At 35.9% G+C, this 24,257-nt stretch overlaps 1 protein-coding gene across 1 annotated transcript in view; it reads left to right on the forward strand.

Moving 5' to 3' along the window:
* Nucleotides 1-24,257, forward strand: part of LOC150098735 (doublecortin domain-containing protein 2-like) — a 138,773-nt gene that overhangs the window by 90,946 nt on the left and 23,570 nt on the right. Inside the window, exons 5-6 of the mRNA XM_090405739.1 lie at nucleotides 5,207-5,362; nucleotides 16,708-17,087. Of these exons, the coding sequence (XP_090261865.1) occupies nucleotides 5,207-5,362; nucleotides 16,708-17,087 (536 nt within the window). The remainder of the gene's footprint in view (nucleotides 1-5,206; nucleotides 5,363-16,707; nucleotides 17,088-24,257) is intronic.

Consider the following 24,257-nt stretch of genomic DNA (forward strand, 5'->3'; position numbering starts at 1 on the left):
TACAATGGGTGTCCTCCCGCAATGAGTCTTCAGACTCCTTGGAGGTGTCATGAATAATAATAATAAGTCATATTTTCATATACGAGTTGTCAAAAGATGTCATACCTTATGATTAAATTACTCTGGATTAGAGAAAGGTTGTTGCAAGGTTTTTTTTCCTCACTGCAAATCTGAAAGATGGTTATTATAATAATAATAACAGTAGTACCCTCCTGCTATCACAGACTTATTTGTCTGTCTATTACAGTCTAGTTATTATTATTTGGAAAGGAATTTTACAAACAGAATGAAAGAATTCTTGAAACATTTTTAATATCTGACTTAGAGCTTTAATACTGTAAAACCAAGGTTGGGGTCGATAACTAATGTAACACATCTTCGAAAGTGGAATGTTTCAATGCCGCATGTGGAAGAATAGTATGCAGTCTTTGGTTAGAAAGACCTATGTTTAAAGACTGTCAAAGATTCAGGGAACATTTTTGAATTGAAGCTAAGCTAGCCACTCTTAGGAATGGCAAGATTTTTCTTCTCCTCCCACCAGAAACTTGGGTTTCCTCATGCCAAAAAGACAATTAGCCCATTTTACAGGATGCTTAATAATTTAGTAGCATTTTTAATGTTGATTTCCCCTACTCTTATCAGTTTTGTTTTATTGAATTATGTGGTTTAAAAATTGATGCACTGTTGTTTGTCTTTACCTGCCTTCTAGCCAGACACCAAGGAAAGTGGACAAATCAAAGTAGGTAACTATTTTACTATTACACAATTAAGTCCTAAATGACATAATTCATGCTATGCCTATGAATATTGCTATAGTTTGTATTCATGATGATAATATTAAAGCTCAGTATAATGGAGTATTATGAAGAGACTGCTTTAAAAATACCCCTACATTCCCCACCCCCTTTTTTTTCTAGAAAGATATATAATGAAAATAATACAATAATGAATTTAATTTCTAGATGTTTTACAGAAAACTCAGATCCTTGTAATTCTATTAGATAAATATGTTATAATTCTAATTATGTTAATTAATTATATAGAAGAGACATCTTTACAAAGATATATATTATTATTGTTGTTTCTTAGACATCTCCTTGATGGGTGGCTCATACTAACCATTATTCACCCATTACTGCTCCTTTAACTTAATTACTTGACAAAGCACTCATGACTGATTCTGGCATCGTATTCCATCTATTCATCATTCCCCAAGCCAAAAATTAAGTTCTCATTTCCTCATTAACCACACTGTTACACAATTTCTACACATGCCACTTTGTTCTTTCCCTACCTGAGATCTATGTTTAAAGCCAGTCTAGATTTGTGAGTTACAATTTAGCCAACATAACTGTAGTGTTAATCAGTCATATTTCTTTACACCAAGCAGAGATAGAACCTGCTTACCCTTGGTAAAAAAAAATTTAAAACTAGATAGTTTGTTGAAATTTTTATTTTGTAACCCACAAACCTCACTTTGTCCTCAGGAGAATTTCATAGATCTGTCATTATTTGATCATTTGAATCTGGATTCCTCTACACCACTTCCTCTTTACCAAGGAACATGGGTAACCAGATCTGTGTGAATAGTCCAAATGTGGCCTTATGAAAGTCTTTACAGTTATGGAAGGACTTCCAAGGAGTCCAATAATTCATTTATGGGAAGGTGTTTCACCTCTCACATGACCCACCATCTACTTAATTTTTCATCTACACATTGTGCCGTCTACTGCCTACTAATAATATTTTTCTTGGTTAATTGTTTGTTGTTTTTTTCTAGCTGATTTACTATGTTGGATGAAAAATCTGAGTTTTCAGCACAGGGAAAAACCCTGCTCCCTTTGTATGGCATTAGCTAACCCACTGTCTACATTACTTAATCTACACATTATTCATTCAGGAGACCAATTATGTATGCAGTACTTATAATATCACTCCTTAAACTTATTCATTGATGAGGCACTCACAACCTATTCCACCCATTCACTACCCTCCAAGCAAAAAATCTAGCCCTAACACCTTGCTAATCACACTCCTACATAATCTTCAGAGGTAATCCCTTGTTCTCTTCCATCCTGTCATCTACTGAAAAAGGTTTTCAATATCAATCCTGTAAAACCTCTTTAATAGCTTATATACTTCTGTTATGTCTCCTCTTCTTCACCTATCAGATAGTTTTTGAGGCCACATATCTTCGATCTCTTCTCATAGGGAGCCCATAGATTTGCAGCAATCTTTTATCACTCACTTCTGGATCCTCTCCACCACTTCTTCATCCCCAAGGAATTCAGGTGACCAGATCTGTGCACATTTAATCCAAATATGGTCTTATCGAAACCTTATAAATGGAAACAATAACCTTATCCTTGCTTGTCAGTATGTTCTTCAACAACCACATAATTTCATGTGCTGTTTTGGCCACCTTTGCAATATGACCTCTGAATTTCAACTTCCTGTCCACAGTGATCCCTCTTCCAAGTTCCTGGCTTCATCAATTTCCTTCCTTTTAATTCCTTCGGTATAGTACTAATTGCTTTTGTTTGGTAAGTAACATCAAATTAAGGAAGGAAAAGCTTACCCTTTATTGATAACTACTTCAGAAGATATAATTGACTTATTCAGTCAGCAATTCCTCAAGGTATTTCATCCTCTTAGGTGTTAAGGGAATGTTCCAGTGAGTTAATAACAATCTTGCCATACCCGTTTAACAAGAGTTGTGCAACAGGGCAAAACCCCAAAGGAATGATACGAAGGTCAAATTATTTCACTTCATAAAAGGAGTGAACCTTACGAGAACAGGTTGAAGATTTGTGGGTTACAGAAACTGGTTGATAGGTGGAAAAGGGGTGATATGATTGAGACATACAAATTACTGAGGGATTTTTACAAGATTAATTCAAAAGAAACTTTTCAGAACAGGTGTCTTCGTGAGAGAACTAAGTGGCCATCTATGGAAATTGAGTAAGAGTGTAGTTAGCAAGGGTGTTAGAACTATACTCTTACTCAGTTTCCATGGATGGTATCAACCATATTCTGAATCTGAAGGCCAGATCCAGAATATAGTTGACAGGAGCATTCTCTGTGTTGGTCAGCAACATTCATATATTTAGATTTTGCAAAGGCCTTTGACAGGTTACTGTATGACAAGTCAGTAAATATCAGGGGCAAATGTTCAGGATGTGCAGTGCTCATCCACCGAATAGTAATATTACCGATATTATATTTTTGCCTTTATTCCCATTAAAAACTCTCCCCTAATTATTTTCAGACTTTGCATGATTCCTAAAAGTAAACGCAATATACTAATACTTTATGAAGAGGACACTTTTCAATGCATAAACATTGCATCACATTCGCATTAGTAGCTTGGATGTGCATTCAAAATGCATACATGTATTTTGTATACACATATTTATACTTTATAAGAATGGTAATAAATTCCATTTCATTAATTCTTAATTAAAATAAGATTTTATTTTTATAATTGACATACTGAACATATTGTATGCTCTATCTCATAATGTTTAATCATCTCAATCTTTTGTAATGGATGAGCTGATAACTTACAAAACTTATAGGGTTATATTTATTTATTTTATTAAATTCATTGTTTAAAAACATAGTCTCAATACAGAAGCTTTCTGCAAAACTGCTAAACCACAGTAACTTACATATTCACATAGATAAGAAATGCAAGATTAGTAGAAAAGATTTAGCTATGAGATGATGATGATTATTAGCTCCATGGGGTTACCAATGGCGCTAATGGAGTTTAACCTACATGAGGTTAAAAGACTCATTGCATCAGGGTCCCACTGCTACACTCAAAGTTCATCAAGCTGTTCCTTAAACTCATTGAACATTTTTATATTCATCACATTCTCAGACAGTTGTTGCATTCCTCTCCCATTGCTCACACTGCTTTTTATAGTTTTTAGGTTTTCCTCTTGTCCTATTCCTGTCTCCATCCATCTGTTCTGGGAAAAATTTTTTCCACATTCCATATTAACCGCCTGTTATCTCATGAAAAAGAGGAGGTAGGGATGCATCTCAATCATATCCCCACCTACTCCTACTATTCACAAGGCTTTGCAGTTGGCACTCTCTCAAACTGCCCTCATCCCTTACATCTGCAAACCAGAAGCCACCTTAATCTTTCTTCTCTAGACAAGTTCAAATACATCCTCATTTCCATGACAATAAGGTGGCCACCAGATCTGTGCACAGTAATCCATACAATGTGATTAAAGCCTTATCAAAGAACCATAACCTCCTGACTTCTGCATATCAAGGTGCAGAAGTCATCATTGCTCTCATTTGATGTAATGATTAAACAACTTGAATAATATGATCCCTAACTTCATGTCTTTCATCTCCTCCATCTCTTTGAAAATTTCCTCACCAATACCTTGTATCCCATCCTTGCCTGCCAAATTTCAAAATCATAAACTTTGCTATTGAATTGATAGCTGTGCTCTCTTGTCCACTAATACAACCACTTCAGATCCTCCTGTTATCAAAACATCCACATGACTCCTCATTGTTTTCCCAACTTGGCTTCACCTGCAATCTCCAAAAATGAATAAATGCTAAATCACAAAAATGTTATTGTTCCTTAATGTTTAATCCTAATGGCCTATCATAGCCAGTAATTTGGCCTTTGTAATTAAAACTTAGTTTTACTTGAATAGGGCAGATCCTATCTCTATGGTCTGATGTATCTATCCAGTGCATGTGCTGTCTCCCCTTTAACATTAATTGACACTCAGTGTCAATTCATGTTGAAGAGGAGAAAGAAATAAGGTGATGTACAAATTGGTCACCAACACGTGAAATCACGAGCTTTATATGTAAAATTTTTCAACTGTTATACAAGCAAAATAGTTACCACTTTAAAAACTACAATGATCATAAAAGAGAAGTTAATTTTCCAATGTGTAATAATAAACACTCATTCCACAATACAGATTGATTACCCTATTATCGGAATGGATTCTCCATGTGCAGAAGTGTCTAAGGGTCTCGTATCTGTGGGCATACTATACTGGTTAGTTTGTCTTTTACAGGAAGGAAAAACCCAGTTTTGTAATTCAGTATTAAAAGTTTATATTGAATTGCAAAATAATATGAATAGGGTATTCTTTTTTTTTTTTCCCCAAAAGATTTGTGTGTGTGTCTATATATTTTTATTTAACTTTTTTTCCAGATTATACACCCTTGATGGTAAACCAGTAAGAGATCCCGATGAAATAAGTAATGGTCAGCAGTTTGTTGCTGTTGGAAAGTATGAAGTATTTAAGAAAGCTGTGTATGGGGATACTGTAAAACAGGCTATTAGATCTTCCACAAAGTCATTGCAGAGGTAATTATTATTTGTTTTTTATTAATATTTTTGTTGCATCTACCATTAGACAGTGAGATGTATGGAGAGAGAGAGAGAGCAATGCGGGAGGAAAGAAGAAAAAAGCGAATACTATTACTACTAAAGACAATTGATTATACAGAATTATAGAATAAGGTAAAGATCAACCTTTTCCTGCAAGAAATTATGTTAGAACATCATTATATAATATAAATGAATTTCTTTTTTTTTTTTTTTGGAAGTTTTTTCCCACTTGGTTAGACTATAATATATTTAGTTTAATCCTTTATCCAAGTGTAAGCAAACAAAGTTTGCACCTGAAGTATCTTCAGGACTGAGGCAACTCGTGGTAAAAGTGGACCAAGCTCTCCTTGTCTTAGTATCTCCCATAATACAAAGCACATCTCCTTGCAGATGTGTATAATGATGTGCATTAAGGGAAGGGCCACTACCCAGACCGGTTTCGACTGTCGAAACTGGTCTGGGTAGTGGACCTTCCCTTAATGCACAGTAATCCATAGTAATAAGTGCTTTGTATTATGGGAGATACTAAGACATACTAAGGGAGATACTAAGACATACTAAGGGAGATACTAAGTGATGAGATCTTGGTCCACCTTTATCACGAGTTGCCTCAGTCCTGAAGATACTTCAGGCCAAACTTTGTTTGCTTACACTTGGATAAAGGATTAATCTAAATATATTATAAATGAATTTCATTTTTCATGCCTCAGTTTTTACCTTTAAGAAAATGGAATTTATCTGCCATTTAATACTGTCCCTTTTGGAGTAGTTCCCTTGTGATTTGATTCAGAAAGCCCAGCATTTATGTCATTGTTGAAAGAACATTTGCAGAAGCCTGTTTTCAACTTAATAGATATAGCTTCCCCCATCCCCATATCATATCATACCATCATCAAATCTCTTCCTCTCTTCATTGCTTACTCAAGTTTTAGAGTTAAAAATGTCACAGTTGCAAAACCTGGAGAATGAGAAAAATGCAAAGCAATAGTCATTCTGTTGGAGAAACCAGTCTCTCATTTGCTATTTCTCAGATTGTTTTCACTCCTTATCTTTATAGACAAAAATTACCATACACTTCAAATTGGATTAATATTTTTTTTTTATGTTGCTCCCACCCACGAAGGTTATTCACAAATCTGTAGTATATTTCATGCCATTGGTGGACTAAGGATTTTTTTATCAATGTTTTTATCTTTTCAATTTATTTTTTAAGTAGTCAGGAAACCCTGCTTTAAAGTCCAAACATGGAATTTTTTTCAACCACTTCAGGCCTTCAATAATCAGTGTGGTCTCACGTCAAGCAGTGAAATTCATCTCTCACCTAAAGACAATCACAAACATCTATGCCCATGTCGTGATTTAAATCCATGACCTGTGGGTTGCAGAGCAGACATGCTAACTACTTAGCCAACCAGGCCAGCAAAAACTACTTCCTGGGTGAGGCTTGAACTGACAACCTCAGCATTATAAGTATCTTTGTACATTTGCATGACCTCTTCAGATTCATTGTTCATAAACTCTTCCAGATTTGGTCCAGTCATTATCTGAACTATGCATTCAAAAGTTTTTGTTGCACTTTTCTCTAATTTGAAGGATAAATTTTGCATGTTCTTTGAAGCCTACCATTAAAGATTAAAGAGAAATTACAAAGGGCACAGTACTAAATCACATCTGAGTACCAAGCACTCATTATTGCAAACTACTATGAAGGTGGTCTGAAAAGTTCTCAGCCTAGTAATGAAAAAACGAATTTATAATTTCAAAATTATTTTTATTTTTCAACATAATCTTCCTTAAGACTAATGCATTTATTCCAGTGATGCTCCAGCGCCATTATTCTGTCCCTGTAGTGGTTCTCAGTAAAATCTGCAAAATATCCCTCTACAGCTACAATCACCTCAAATTTTCATTCAAAGAAAAATGCTGACCAGCGAGGAAGAGTTTCAGTTTTGGGAAGAGATAGAAGTCAGAGGGAGCCAAATCTGGGGAATAGGGTGGATGTTCCAACAATTCATAGTGCAGATCCCTTAAATTTCCCATTACCAAAACACCTTTATGGTCAGGTGCATTGTCCTGATGAAAGATGATTTTTTTTTTCTGCAAACCAGGTCTTTTCTCACGAAATTTTTCGTCTAGTCTGGTTAAAAGATCAGAATAGTATTCCCCGGTTATTGTTTTACCCTTTTCAAGATAATTAATAAAAAAAGTGCCTTTATTCTTGTAGATAAGCTTATATGTTGGTGATACAAAACTGTTAATTTTAAGGAAAGAACAACGTATATTAACTAAATAACTTTAATTAATACTTCCAATATTTCCGTAATGTTACATTACCATCTTCAGGGAACATAAAAATTAATGAAATGTGCATGCAAGCAAGCACTTAACACTGAGCAAAAAATGGCTGAAGAAAACAACTAAAGTCAGTCCTAGAGTCCTAAAGGGTGCCACCTAGTATCCCAAAACACTGATGCCATGACCTTTCCTGCTGATGGAACTGACTTTGTCTTCTTTGGTGCTGAACAGCCAGCTTCTGTCCACTGTTTTCACTGCTGTTTGGATTCTGGTCTGTAATGGTGAATTCAAGTCCATCCATAGTAATAAATCGATGCACAAAATCAGTTTTATTCTTGTTAAATCCCTCCAAGCACTGTTCAAAGATTTTCATGCGAGTGCGTTTTTGATCTGCTGTGAGCAAGCGTGGCACCCATCTTGCGCAAAGCTTCTTCGTGCAAAATATATCCTACACGTTCTTTTGAAATGCCTATAGTCTCAGCTTCACGCACTTTGACTCACTGGTCATCCAAATACCATATTATGCACTTGATTAATGATTGTTGTTACACTTTTTGGACGTTCTTCACATGGATCATCTTCAAGGATTGTATGGCCATGTTTAAACTCAGCAGCCCATTTCTTAATTGTCAAAAATGAAGTAGAAGAGTGCCCATAAACTTTTATGAGCTTCAAATGAATTTCTTTTGCTGTTAAACCTTCTTTTACAAAGAATTTTATAACCACATGATACTCAATTTTATCCATTTCAAGGGTACAGACAACACTTTTGCATCAGATAGCTGTATAAAACAAACTACTTGATAGAATGACTTGCAATTTCACAGCTTATTACAGATGTACCAACTTAGAAAAAAAATCTTGCTGATAGTGTTGCCATCTATGGTCGAGGCTGAGAAAGTTTCGCACCACCCTCATACTTTGAAAAAAAAAAACAGCAAAATGACCTAGTAGAAGAGCTTTTTGCTGACATTAATTGATAGTGTAATAGTGCATTGGCAGGAAAATTGATCTGGAAAATTTATCATTCATTTTATAGTGGCAATAAAAGATATACAGTATATTGTTATTCATGTTAATAATGAATGATCTCTTTGAAACAGCACAGTTTGAGCTGGTTATTTATAATCTTCATATTTATATTTTGAAAAAAAAAAAAAAATGCTGCTTTTTAAAAAGAAAATTTTCAGTTTTGCTTTCTGATGTGATAAAGCAGTTTCAGAAGTTCATTTTATGTAGCTGTAATCTGAGAAACCATTAGAAAATGCAATATGACAGAAGTATAATGGTATATTTCCTGATTCCTTCTCCATCATCATTTCTTTTTTTTTTTTGGTTAAATTTATAATTTCTTAAAATAATAATAAAATTATGTAATAAAATAGCAATCTGAATGAAGTCATTTAAATATTAAGCTATTTATTAATATTATTATCATTATTATTATTCTGGGTATCTCCATGGAGTCAGTAGACTCATCGCGGGAGACCCAAACTAGCAAAACAATATCTGTCATATCTCTTCTTGAATTCATTTACAGATGAAGAGCTCACAACTAAGTCAGGCAATGAATTCCACTCATTCACCACCCTCCAGGCAAAAAACCTTGTTCTGACACCTTTGTTAACCACACTCTTCTTTAATTTCCAGGGATGACCTCTTGTTCTTCCATCACTATCACACAGCTGAAACATTTCCACAGCCACCTCATCTCCAAGGAATCCAGGTGACCAGACCTGAGCACAGTAATCCAAATGTGGAAGTATCAACGCTTTATAAAGGGGAATAATAATCTCTTTATCTCTGGATGTCAGTGTGTTCCTCAACAACCAAGTAATCCTATGTGCAATCTTGGACACCTTAGCAATGTGTCCTCTGAACTTCATCTCCCTATCTACCAACACCCCTAAATCCCTAGCCTCATCAATCTCTTGGAGTACCTTTCTATCAATGTAGCACACAGCTGGTAATCTTTTAATCCCAAAATGCATGACTTTACACTTTTCCACATTGAACTGACATCCATTATCTTTTGCCCATTTTACCAGCTTATTTAAATCATCCTGCAAACTTTCAACATCAGCTTGATTTTTTATTGCACTACCCAACTTTGCATCATCAGCAAACAACTGAATATCTCCCTTTAAGCTATTTCCTATATCATTTATATACAAATTAAACAACAAATTTATAGGACTGTATAAAGTCTGGTTCATAAATTAATAGCTTGTAAATACAATAGCAATAACTATAATAAATTTAGTTTAATCCTTTATCCAAGTGTGAGCAAACAAAGTTTACGCCTGAAAATATCTTCAGGACTGAATATGGTGTTATACTACAACACTGTATACAACACCATATTCAGTCCTGAAGATAGTTTCAGGTGCAAACTTTGTTTGCTCACACTTGGATAAAGGATTATTATTATTATTATTATTATTATTATTCAGGCCTCCAAGGAGTCAAAAGACTCATCGAGGGAGGTCCTTTCTAAGACATAAAGTCTGTCAAGACTCATCGAGGGGAAGTCCCCCCCTGAGAAACACAAAGTTTATCATACCACTCCTTAAACCCACTGACCGTTCTCACTCCCACCACTCCATCAGGCAATGCATTCCACGGCTCAACCACCCTCCACACAAAGAAACCACTCCTTACCCTCTTGCTCACAGTTTCCTTTCGTAACTTCCAGGGATGGCCTCTTGTCATCACTCCTTCCCGCTGATCAACCAAGCGAAAGAACTCCCCAGTGTCAACCCTGTAACCACCTCTCAACAGTTTAAAAGTCTCAATCATATCACCTCTCCTTCTTCTATCCACCAAACTCTGCAGTCCACATTCTCTCAGCCGATCCTCATAACTATCCTTGTACAGTCCTGAAACCATCTTTGTCATCCGTCTTTGTATCCTTTCCACAGTTAATTTATCCCCTTCAAATCCTGGGGACCAAATCTGAGAACAATAGTCCAAGTGTGGTCTGATCAGAGACTTATACAACGGAATGATAACCCTCTTATCTCTGCAGGTCAGTGTCCTTCTCATAATAGCAGCAATCCTCTGTGTTACCTTCACCACCTTTGCAATATGTCCCCTAAACTTCAGGTTTCTATCAATCATCAACCCCAGATCTCTTGTCTCCCCTACTTCCTCCAGTATAACTCCTCCCATAGAGTATGCAGCATCCCATCGATGTTTCCCAAACCTCAAGACCTTACATTTTGCTGCATTAAACTGACACCCCCATTCATTTGCCCATCTATCTAGCTTATTTAAATCCTCTTGCAGGGCTACCACATCTGCACTATTACTAATAATCCTTCCAAGCTTCGCATCATCCGCAAACAACTGAATATCCCCCTGCAATCCACTGGCTATGTCATTGATATAAAGGTTAAACAATATAGGTCCTAGTACTGAGCCCTGTGGGACCCCACTTGTAACCCTCTGCCTCCTGGAAACTGCTCCACCATACACAACTCTCTGATACCTATCAGACAGCCAGTCCTGAATCCAGTTGACCAATCTGACATCCAGACCCATGTGCTGCAACTTAAATATCAGCTTATCATGTGGCACCCTGTCAAATGCCTTCGCCAAGTCTAAGAAAATTGCAGTATATGCCTTTCCCTCATCTAATGCTCTTGTAACTTTATTATAAAAGGCTAGCATATTGCTAAAACAAGAGCGTCCTTTCACAAATCCATGTTGATTCTCACAGATAACATTACCCTCATCTGCCCAATGCTGTACACGGTCCCTCACTACTTTCTCCAAGATCTTAACAACTACTGATGACACACAGACTGGCCTATAATTAGACACTTCCAGTCTGTTACCACCCTTATGCAATGGCACTATCTTACCTTCCTTCCATTCCCTGGGCACCTTTGCCAAAGCCAGACTTTCATTGAAAAGCCACGTTAAAGGTATTGTCAATTCCCTAGCACATTCTCTCAAAACTCGTGGCGAAATACCATCCAGTCCCACAGCTTTACTGACATCCAGAGTACTCAGTATCTGAAACACACTCTCCTCCTGTACCTCCAGACCTCGTACCAGTCCTATCCCTCTAGCATTAAAACTGACTCCTCTAGGATGAAATACTCCAATAAAGTGTTCATTGAACAATTCCACTATGTCCTCTGCATCAGTCACTCTATTCCCATTTTTATCCCACAATATCATTCTTCCACAGTCATTTCTCCTCCTACTGGCCACATAGCTAAAAAATTCCCTAGGATTTTCTTTGGATCTTAGGGCCAATCTCCTCTCATATTCCAGTTTCGCTTTCCTTACCACACGAGTCACTCTTCTGGCCTGTGTCTTATATTCCTCATGCATCTCTTCACCTGTCTCCTTATATCTCTTCCATAGCCTCTTTTTCGCATGCAATTCCTGTTTAATATTGTTTGTCATCCACTTTACTCCAAATTGCGCCCTCTTCTTCACTCGTGGTATACAACTTACCATTGCTGATAACAAATATTCTTTCACAATTTCCCACGCACTGGTGATATCCCGGCCTTCCAATTCCTCCCTCCATGAAACTTCACGAAGTTGACGTCTAAGACTATTATAATCACCTGCCTTATAATTCCACATAAGTTCCCGTCTCTTTGATACTCCTGCATGTCTATTCATTTTCCAAGTCAAAACCATATGGTCACTCTCTCCAACTGGTGGGAGAGACGTCAACTCAGTTATTATCAACTCTTCTGATGCTATAACCAAATCCAAAACTTTTGAACCTCTTGTTCCCTCTGTTACATGTTGCCTAAGACATTTGTCCCTCAAGAATTCTAGAAATTCCATTCCCCTATTGCTACATGCATCTTCCTCTCTCCAATTTATACTACTGAAGTTAAAATCTTCCATAACAATCATTCTTGCCAAACTTAGCTGTCTAAATATCTCCTGGTCCCCATCCTCTGTGCTCCTGGGTCTGTAGCAACACCCCACTAAATATCCTGTCTTGCCTACCTCTACCTCACACCATACGCTCTCAAAATCATTTGTCTCACTACCTTCCAAATTCTCCACTCTTAGAGGACATAGGTCATCACTTATCATAAGCAGCACCCCACCACCACGCTTTCCCCTCCTATCCTGGCGAAAAATGCTATACCCAGTGACTTCTATTCCTGTTTTTATATCCCCTTCTGTCAACCACGTCTCAGTGATCGCAAGTCTAACCAAGTGAAAAATAAACTTTCAACAGTAACAATAACATTTATATCCAACTCTCACTGTAGCAAACACTGGTATATTTAACTATTCTAAACAGCTCACTGTCACAAACCTACTGAAGAGCTTTTTAATGTCTATATAGTGAGTAAGCTTAATCTTGGGAAGTCGTACTCTACTAACAACTTATGTATCATATTGTAACTCATTTACACAGTTCACATTCACCAACACTCCAGCAAAGTTTTCTCTCTCATTCACTCACTACTCTCCATATAAAAACTCACTTATTGGTCATCCTTTTCACACTATGAAGACCCTCATTAGATCTCCAAGAAGTCAAAAGACTTCATGGAAGGTCTCCACATCACACCCAAAGATCATCAAACTGTGCCTTAAATTCATTCATTGTTTCCACATTCATTATGCTCTCAGGCAATGCATTCAACACTCCACACTCTTACACAGTTTCCAGGAGTGACCCACCCACCATTCTCTCCTTTCCTGCCATGCACTGATAAAAGCCTTCACTCCACTTCAATCCTATAAAACCCCTTTAATAGCTTATATACTTCTATTATGTGTCTCTATTCTTTTTCACCTATCAGTAGTTTTGAAGCCCATAGACCTTCAATCCATTCTCATAGGGAGTATTCCACAGGCTTGTCACAAACTTTGTCTTGCTCCTGAATCCTCTTCACTTCTTCATCTCTACAAAATCCAGATAATCTGTTCTGTGTTCTTTAACCAAGATGTGTTCTTCAAAAACCACATAATACGATTGTGCTGTTTTGGCCACCTTTGCAACATGGCCTATAAATTTCAACTCCCTGTCCACAATCGTTCTGCAAAATCCCCCACAGCATAATCAACTTCCTTCAGTTCACTTTCATCAGTCTAGTATGCAACTTGTGATCTTGTCTTGCTAAAGTGCATTACCTTAGATCCACATTAAACTAATAATCATTTGACTTTGCTCATATTGCTATCCAATTTAAGCATCCTTCAGGATCTCTACATCACCTTCATTTCCTGTCACTCTTCACAGTTTTGCATCAACTAAAAATCATTTCTCGATAACTAAAAATTTCCTATCATATCGTTTCTTGTATCATTGATGTACATGTCAAGCAGCAGAGAACAAGTGCTTAGTCCTGTGATACACCACTAGTCACCATTCTTCTTCTGGACTCAACTCCCCTATAAACCACCCTTTGATATCTGTCCATCAGCCACCATCTAATCCAAATCACCAGCTTCATCCCCATTTGCTCTAATTTATGCAACAGACTTCCATGTGGAATCCTGTCAGATGCCTGTATAAATTTCAGCACTATCACTGAGTAGCCACTTTCCTTATCCAACTCCATTGTCACTTTATTATAAAAAAAAAAAGTAAGCAAATTACTAAGGCAAGAACAACCCTCACAAAACTGTGTGCCCCGTTTATCAAATTCCTATTCACTGGTCCTGAATTCTGTCTTTTACCAACTTACTCTTGAGATACCAATTGCTCTATAATGTGCTACTTCTTCTTGGAGCATCCTTTTCGGTAGGACTATTTTGTTCATCTTTCACTCCATTGGCACCTTACCAGAAGTGAGGCTTAAATTAACAACTTATTGAGAGGTGTTAATTCCTTTGCACATTTTCTTAATACATGGGCAGATGTGCCATCTAATCCAGTGGCTACATTCACATTAAGTTTCTGAGCACCTCTAATTCTTCATCCTCTTTTCTCTCATTACTTAGTATCATATACAGTATTGTAATATTACCACCTAGATGATACACCCTTGCAAAATAATCACTCAGTAACTCAACTATTTGATTTGTGCCTGTTACCTCCTTACCATTAGCACTTTTTATCATTCTTCCAATTCCATTCTTCCTTTTGCTTATATATATATATATAAAGGACCTTTCTCAACAATGGTTTCTCTCTAAAAAATATTGAAAAATTTCTTTTCTGCCATCGTCAACCTACTACAGAAGACTCTTCCTCCCCAAGAGCGTATATCTCTTTGCCTTTAATCAGTTCCCTCTCTCCCAAACTGTCTAAAATTCTTAAGGAATTCAACATCAAAACATGTTTCACTATGTTTCCTACACTCTGTTCCATCTTCAGTCAATCTAAAGAAAAACATAATTTCCTTCAATTCCCAAAGTTTACAAGATTATGTGTAATTGTGGAAAGCCTTACTATGGTCAAACGAATAAATCTATCATTTTCCGTGTTGAGGAACATAAAAGAGATATTTCCTACAACAGAACCCGAGCTAGCACTCTCTCCAGCCACGTCCTATTCTCTATAAACTCCGATGAAGGTTGCCAACATTTTATAGATTGGTCTCAAACTTCAAACATACATAAGTTTTATAATGAACTTGAGAGACGCATTCTGGAATCTAAAGAAATTTCACTTGATTCAACCCACCTGAATAATACCCTCAGCTACAATTTATCTGATATGCACATTTCTACTGTTCAGTACTGGTGTTCTCGCGATATCTCTTGCACTCAGTTACATACAGCTGGAACTGCAGCACGTAATCCAGTTTAAACTATACCACAGTTTATACTAGATCTGTTGTCGTTATTATGTACTGTAATGTTTCTGTAGTTTTTTGTGTATATAATTCTTTTTAGTTAGACACCTGAAGAAGTTGTTTATCAACGAAACTAGTAGTGTTCCTATTAAACCCCATTCTTTATTATTCTCAGTGTTTAGTCATTCATACCTTATTAAATTCCATATATATATATATATATATATATTAGGGTTACCAAGTAATTTTATAAGCTTGGTTATTTAACTCCTAATCCCAAATATGCAAACAATTAAGTTTGCGCCTGATATATCTACTCTATATATATATAAAAAGATAAGCCGAAATTTGAAACGTTTTTATGTCACGTTTTTTGTCTTACCGGCTTACCAGCCCGGACTTCGGGGGATTGGGTGCCGGGAGGGAGATTCCCCCCTAGTATATATATATATATATATATAGAATTGTAGCAAACTAAAATGTTGAAATAAATTAATAAATAAATATATGCCAGTTGTTTCATAAGTATTTCATAATACTTCATAATATAATAGAGGATGTGTATACTGAAAGGATAAATAAATAAGTAAATAGATAAATAAAGGATAAAAAAATATGAAGAATGGACAAAAGGTTGTGAGTGGCAGCAAACAAGAGAATTGTATGAAATGAATATGAAGAGCAAGAGAATGCTTTGGTAGTTGAATAAATAAATGAGTTAATGGGATATGATTTTAAAACTAAGTTGTACAAGTTTTTGTTTGTTTACTATAATTTACTTTCTAAATGAAATGCACATGATGTGATATCATAATTAGTAACATCTGCTTGTACATGGAGACAAATGACTTCATATCATATTGCCCAAGTATGCAATTCTGTGCATTATGGATAAATACCAGGGTAATTTGATGTAAAGTCATCTGCTTCTATATATAAGTAGCCCAGGCAATTATTCATACCAGAATTAACATAACTTCATGACATTCCTCCTTCTCTAAGTCTGTCTATAGCAGTATGCATGCATCAAGTTGTTGGCTTGGAAAAACACATATCTGCTTCTATCAGCTATGAGTTTTTGACTCACAGAAAAGTGAAGTACTGTTTAACTACAGTTTTGGTTTTTACAGTATCATTTTCTCTGTTTTTTAGGTTTAAGCTGGTAATGATGGTAATATATAATGATCGATTTTTAAGTGCAATAAACATGTATGAAATTATAGTATAATGTAAATTTTTTTAAAAAAAAAGTTTTTGAAGCAATTCCAAAATTTTTATTGCTTATTTTAGGTTACAGAAACATTCTCCTTCAAAAAATTCTAAACGAGGAACCACTGCAAACAGTATTAAATCTGTGCCAGAAACTCATGAAAATGTTGATGTTGTAAAAGATGAATCAAATGTGGATGCTAAGAAGCAAGAAAATGATTCTGTTCCTGATGTTGTACCAGAACAGAATAAGAATAATGATAACTGTATAGAAGAGCATTTAGGTTTAATAAACTCTGACTTAAAAGAAGAAAATACAGACCCTGCTGTTAATGAGAACTTCAGTAATTTATCTTTAAAGCCAACACTTTTAACAGAAACCAAAGAAGATGGCATATTTAGGATAAAAAAGTTACAAAATCAGATAAGATCACCAATAAAGGAAGTTGATTTAGACAATGGTATGGCCTAAATTTTGTAAGATATATTACATTGTTATAGAAATATTTATATATATATGTATATGTTTTATATACATTATGTTATGATATATGCATAGTATCTGCTGTGTTGTCCTAACAATTTTCGTGAAATGTCCCTGAAATTTCAAGTTCCTATCCACCATCACCCCCCAGATCTTTCATCTTCTCCACCTCCTCTAAGATATCCCCCACCAATTTATACTCTGCATTCCATCTTTACTTCCCAAATTTTAAAACATTACACTTTGCTACATTAAACTGACATCCCCACACATTAACCAATTCAGATGGTCTATTCATATTCTCTTGCAAGGCTGCAACATCTGCTCTACTTCTCATAACTCCCCAACTTTACATAACTGCAAAAAAACTGAATATTACCGTTTAAGCCCCTTTCAGTGTCATTTATATATCTCTGGGATATCTCTCATGCACAACCTGCTGATACCCCATCAGACAGCCAATCTCCAATTTACCTCACTAATCTACCGTACAGCCTCATTTTTTCCACTTTAATTACTAGCTTTCCATGTGGCAATCTATTGAATGCCTTTGCAAAATCTAAATATACTACTCTATATGCACATCTTCCTTATCCAATGTATTCACCACCTTGTTATAATAAGTAAGTAGATAGAGTGCTAAAACATAATCTTCCTTTAGCAAGCCCATGCTGTCCATCAAAGAGAATTCTGATCCTCACTACCTAACACCTTGACCACAACTCCAGACAACAGATTGGCTATAATTTGAAGCCTTAGTCTTATTATCATTCCCTTTATGAAGCAGACAATTTTGTCCTCTTTCCACTCCTTTGGGGCTTGGGCCAGTCTAAGACTGATGTTAAAAAGGTAAGTTAAAGCTCTTGCTAACTCCCTGGAACATTTCCCTCATGACACGTGGTGATATACCATCAATTTCCATGGCTTATTGACATCAATTTTTCTCAGTTCCTCATATACCTCCTCCTTCTCACTGCTCTCAAGTTCTGCATTATGTTACATTCAAAAGGAGGGAATACTTTAATGAACTGCTCATTTAACAACTCTGCTATATCCTCCTCCTCCTCCTCCTCAGTTTTTATTATTCTCCCATTATCACTGACCAACATCATCCTCCCATAATCATTCTTCCTTCTACTGGCCATATATGTTGAAAAAACTGCCTACGATTTCTTTTGGCCTCATTTGCTAAATGCTGCTCATACTGCACTTTCACTACCCTTATGAAGTGAGTCACCTTCTTTGTTTGCTCTTTGCATATTCGTGTAACAGATTATTGCCACTCATCTTGTGGCAATACACAATGCCTTTTTCTTCCAGATCGCATGCCTCACGTCTTCAGTCATCCAGTTTACACCTGCCTTATTTAATCTCTTCATCTTTGGACACTCAGTCATTGTTTCTTCTGGCTAGTTCCTTAGTAGGGATCAGGCAGCATTGATTTCCTTCCCATCCAATTCTTCATTCCATGATATTGCTGCAAGCCACCTCTTGAGTTTGTAACAATCACCTGCCTTATAGTTATGCATATAACCTTTTCTCATAAAAGTCCTGATATGGCTGACCTCACCCACTTCATAGTCACATTCACCAACTGGAGGAAGATTTGACACTTATTTACAAATAATATCTTCTGATGAGATAATCAAATCCAAGACACCCTTCCCTCCCCATCCTGGTGTAACCTCTGTTATGTACTGCCTAAGATAGTTGCTCTCAAAAACTTAAGAAATTCATTCTCTTTGGTTCTAGACACTGTCTCTTTATTCCAGTCTATATTACCATAATTGAAATCACCCTATCACCCTTTTCTTTATTAGGCAGACCAATTTGCCTAAATATGTCTTTCTCATTGCCTTCCACATTACCAGGTGTGTAGCAACATCACCCTACTAAACATTTCATCCTTTCCATCTGCACTTCACACCATGCTGCTTGAAAACCACTGTCACTATTTGCTCCTTGCATCTCCACCCTAGATGGGTGCAACTCCTCTGCTACCTCTCAACAGTACTCCTCCTCCCTTTCTGCCTTGTATGTGTTCATGAAAGACTACATATTCCTCCATCTGTATTCCTGTCAGAATGTGATCCTCATTTAGCCATGTTTCACTTATTCCAGCAAGTTTTGGGCAAATGAACTCTCTATCAATGCTACAATTCCATTTCCTTTATTTTGAATACTTATAACATTTCTAAACATACACACTAGCTCATTTCTATCTCTATATCAAGTCCTACTGATATGACTCCTCCATACCCTCCCCCTTGGCCATTTCTCTCTATTATCACTGATACTACACCTCTCCACAGACCTAAATGTTACCCTCACATTCTTGACTATCTTAATTCTTTCTTGCACACTCACACATCCACTCCTGAAACCATCATCTACACTTCTTCCTGTATCCCCAACCATTTCCCTATCCATCTTGTGTTCCTTCTCACTCATCTCACTCATTCTCTGCACTCGTGCCATACACATCTACATTCATAAACTCTCCTACCTTACTCTTCTGTTCTTTCATAACACTGGTTTCTTCAGGTCTTTCGTTCACTTATGTATTATAAATATTAAAAGTCTCATGTAGGTATTAAAAATTATTACAGTCAGAACTAACCATTACAGAGAATGTAGTGGAATTATTTAATCACTACTTTTTTCATTTTATTCCATACCGGTGTGAATAATGCTCTCCAACAATATAAAAGAGTCAAATGGGACTAGAAGTGAATGAAGCAGAACTGTATGAGGTGTCAAATAAATAAACAAGATGTTAATCTACTTGTGGGTTTAAAGAATGTATTTTTAGAGAATTTGCAAAAGAATTGACTAACCTTTGACCAGGTTGCAATAAGAAGGTTCCCAGAAATGCCAGCACACAAAAGTAATGCTAATACAAGCTGGAGTTGATAGATATATTGTTGATATGTTTGTAAAATATAGGTCTTGGCATTTACTTGTTTTATGAAAGAGTGATAAATGTGATATTTTTTGGACATTGCAAAGGTATTTGACAGTACTGCATGACAAGTTAGTATACAAGCTAGGAAAGATGGGACATAGATAATAAGTATTATTAACATCTGACTTCCTTGGAGTCAGAGACTCATTGTGAGAGGTACACGCTATCACACACAAAACCCATCCAACCATGCCTTAAACTGATTCAATGTGTGTACATTCACAACACACTCAGGCAATGCATTCCACTCACCAAATGTTGTAATAAATAATAATAAAATAATAGTAAATTAGTGAGATGGATAGAAGATTGTTATCTAAATGATACCATCACATTAAGTATGGGTAAACAATGTTCCCCCCTCCCCACCCAAAAAAAAGGAAGGTATCCAGTGGCATGCCAAGGGTTCTTAAGCCACTACTATTTGCCTTTTTTTTTTGTTAATGTTTTTTTCATGTAGACTCAACAGGGTATATTTAGGTATTTGCTGATGATACAAAGTTGAAATTGATGACATTCTCTCTAGAAGATTTAAATAGACTTCTAACATGGATACACGGGGTTGTACTTTTAATGTTAATAAATGTTGATGTATGGCTGTATATTGTGAGTGGAACTATGCTCCAGAAGGTGGATGAGATTCAGGAATGTTGGTCAACAATAACACTTACATTTCAGGAGTGTTGCAAAGACTACACAGTTCATTAGCATTATGAAAAGCAACACACTGACAAATACAGATTAGAGATAGTTTTATCACTGTATGAACCATTAGTCAGGTTGCACATGCAATGCTGTATTGCATATTTGCTCACCTGCTTTCCATGATGATATTCGAAAACTTGAGAGCGTACAGAGATGAGTGAGTAAGACAGTGTCAGGATTCCAGATTGTTGACTGTAGGGGGAGAGAGAGAGAGAGAGAGAGAGAGAGAGAGAGAGAGAGAGAGAGGAAATGTAAATTAGAGAGATTAGCAGATAGTTCAGATAATAGGTAATTTATATATGTAGAAAGTATTTTACCTTGGGTATAATGAATGTTAAAGATACCAAGCTATTTTAAACCTGGTTTTTACCCCATTTCCCAAGTAAGCAAACAGACAAATAAGTCAAGTTTGCACCTGCACATAATGCAAGTCTAGCTGACCCTGCAGGTAGTGCAAGACCAAGGTAACTCATGGTAAAAGTAGAAAAATCCAAGGTAAAATACGTTCTTCATTTATATCTCCTCCTGAGATTTTTATTTAATAAGGTTAAAACATCTTATGGTAACTTGTTCTGGTAAAATACTTATAAGCTCTGTATTACTAAAATCTTGATATTTCTAGCCTGGCTCCCACTGATGAGACCTCAATAAAGGTCGAAACCGGTCTGGGTAGTGCCCCCTTGCCCTTAATACAAAGCATCATACATCTCCTCCAGGAGATGTGCTTTGCATTATGGGTAAATATTAAGATTAGTGATCAGAGCTTTTTCTACTTTTACCATGAGTTACCTTGGTCTTGCACTACCTGCAGGGTCAGCTAGACTTGCATTATGTGCAGGTGCAAACTTGACTTATTTGTCTGTTTGCTTACTTGGGAAATGGAGTAAAACCAGGTTTAAAATAGCTTGGTATCTTTAACAACAGGTAATTTAACTTGGTGAGGGAAATTTACAGAATTGTTATAGAAAGGATTATGTATAGAATAGAGGATGAGAATGTGAGATCGTCTGTGGAAGTTATGTATAGGGATATGTGGAGAACAAAGGCATGAAAAGCAGATTTTTTACATGCAGAGTAGCTGGTGATTAGAATGCAAGATCAAAATGTGTTGCCAGTCTAACATTGTGAATAAATTTAGGTTCAATGTGATACATATATTATCGTTGATTGAGTGAGGCTCCTTGCAATAAATCTACAGAGATTAATTAGTAATAGTAGTAATAACAACACAGAATTAGTATTAAGTGCCTTGAAATTTACATAACAGAAGATAACGTACCAAGTACAACATAAAATCCTGAATTCAGCCAAGACCAGAAAAATGAAAGATGGAGTTTAAGAAGAATATAAAATATACAATTTTATATGCTGATGCAACTGAGAAAACAAGCATATCAGGATTGAAAATTGTGGAAGAACATTTTTAGAGAAAGTAAAGAGATAGAGATCATATCAAAATAGTTACAGAATGTATTTCCAGATCTTAAAATATTTATCATTCCAGAATTAGAAAAAAATATTCAAGTGTAAATATGTAACAAAAGTTAGTGATTATCTCATAAAGAGGGAACATTAAATGAAAATTAGTTCAAGTATCTGAATTAATAACAGTCAGCATTGCTATTAACATATATCAGAGAATAATATACCTGACCTGAAGTAGTCAGTCTTATTTGTTTTGAACTTTCTTGCTTTCAAACAATTAAGACTCTGACTACTTTTAAGTCAGTCTTGAATGTTAGTCAAGTCAGTCTTAAAAAGGGTTACCAAATTGGAGTAGCAAACTCAAGGTGACAGCAAACAAATGTGCAGTGAAAATGTTTTTGAAGGATTTGGTATTGCTGAAAACAGACCATGAGATCTGAATGCATTTCCACATACTGTATTATTATGAGACTGACTAAAAGGACAGGGAAATGTCAAATAGAATGCCTAGGAACTTAACAAACATGTTTTAACTGTTTATTTAATTTGTAATGGCAATAAATTATACTTGACAAGAAATTTTATTCTTCTGTTTCATTTGCCCAAGCAAGCAAAAATAAAAATATGCATGTGAAGTACTGTCATGATGAGCCTACGTCTATATGGAGGCTATGGACTTCACATCAACTTTGCCCCAGTATCATAATACAAGTATACTCTGTTTCATATATATATATATATATATATACAGTCATACCCCGACTTACGCGAATCCGGAGTTACGCGGTTTCTTATATGTACGTATTCCTGTCCTGCTTCACGCCTCACTACTAGTCGTATCTTTCCGGCGCCGGCCGCCAGTGTCACACATGCTGTCACTCCATTCATACACGATTTTTATAGTCTACGATCCTTGCGATTGTTTAATATTATGTTCTTGATAAAAATTTTATCACATAAAAAATAATAACGTCGTCCAAAAGAAGCAAGTCCGATTCTTCTACAGCTAGCAAGAAAAGAAAAACATTGGCTTTGGAAACAAAACTCAACATTAAGAATTTTGAAGGCAAAATGAAAATTTGTGAGCTAGCAAAGAGGTTCGATCTACAGGAATCCACAGTGAGAACAATCATAAAAGAAAGGTTTACAGATTTTGGAGGACATACATTCTAATGAGGAACGAATTGTAGCCACAAGGCAAGGAATAAAAAAAATCATTGGCTTGCTATGAAGAAATTTTGCGTGACAAGAAAAAGACATTATGTCGTCAGATTATTCTATTAGATTTTATGAAATCATCGACATCGAAATAACTTTCTTTTTTTTATGTACGAAAAACTACAATTATGATTATATTTCTTAAAAAATAGGTGTTTTTGTAAACACTTGGTCCCAATTAACTAATATTTTGTATGTTTGTATGTATATATAAATTACATGCAAAATGATTACGCGAATTCCACTTGCGCTTTTTGTTGGTCCCACCTACGGCGTAACTTCGGGGTATGACTGTATATATATATATATATATATATATATTGTCATATATTATGAGAAATGCCATCACCCTGACTAGTTTCGATCTTTATTGAGATCTCATCAGCAGAAGGCAGTCCCATGGAGTTGCTAAAAGCTAAATCGATAGGCGAAGTCATATTTCCATATACAAGTTGCAAAATGGTAGTACCATATTCTTGTTTTGAGATAGTTGTAATTTTTCCCACTGGGTAAGGAAGTACATTATACTTAATAAGAAATTCTTGTTTTTATTCTTCACCCAAACATGAGCAAACAAAAGTTGGCACAGCGAGATTAAAAATAAGTAACTTGTCAAGTAACAGATATGTCAGGCAACTAATATTGCCTTATATTGTCTTGTATGCGCATAGGTTTGCCATCACTATCACAGAAATATTATAATTTCCATATATTCAAACATTGGGAAACTTTACGCTTCATGTAGATTTATATTTCATTTTCTTCTTCTTCTTACTCTTATTATTTAGAACCTCCATAGAGTCACAAGACTTGTTCATTCCAGGAGGTCCACAT

The sequence above is a fragment of the Typopeltis vanoorti genome, chromosome 15 (genome assembly GCF_054136105.1).
Source record: "Typopeltis vanoorti isolate ZY-2024b chromosome 15, IOZ_Tvanoo_1.0, whole genome shotgun sequence".
Taxonomy (NCBI): domain Eukaryota; kingdom Metazoa; phylum Arthropoda; class Arachnida; order Uropygi; family Thelyphonidae; genus Typopeltis; species Typopeltis vanoorti.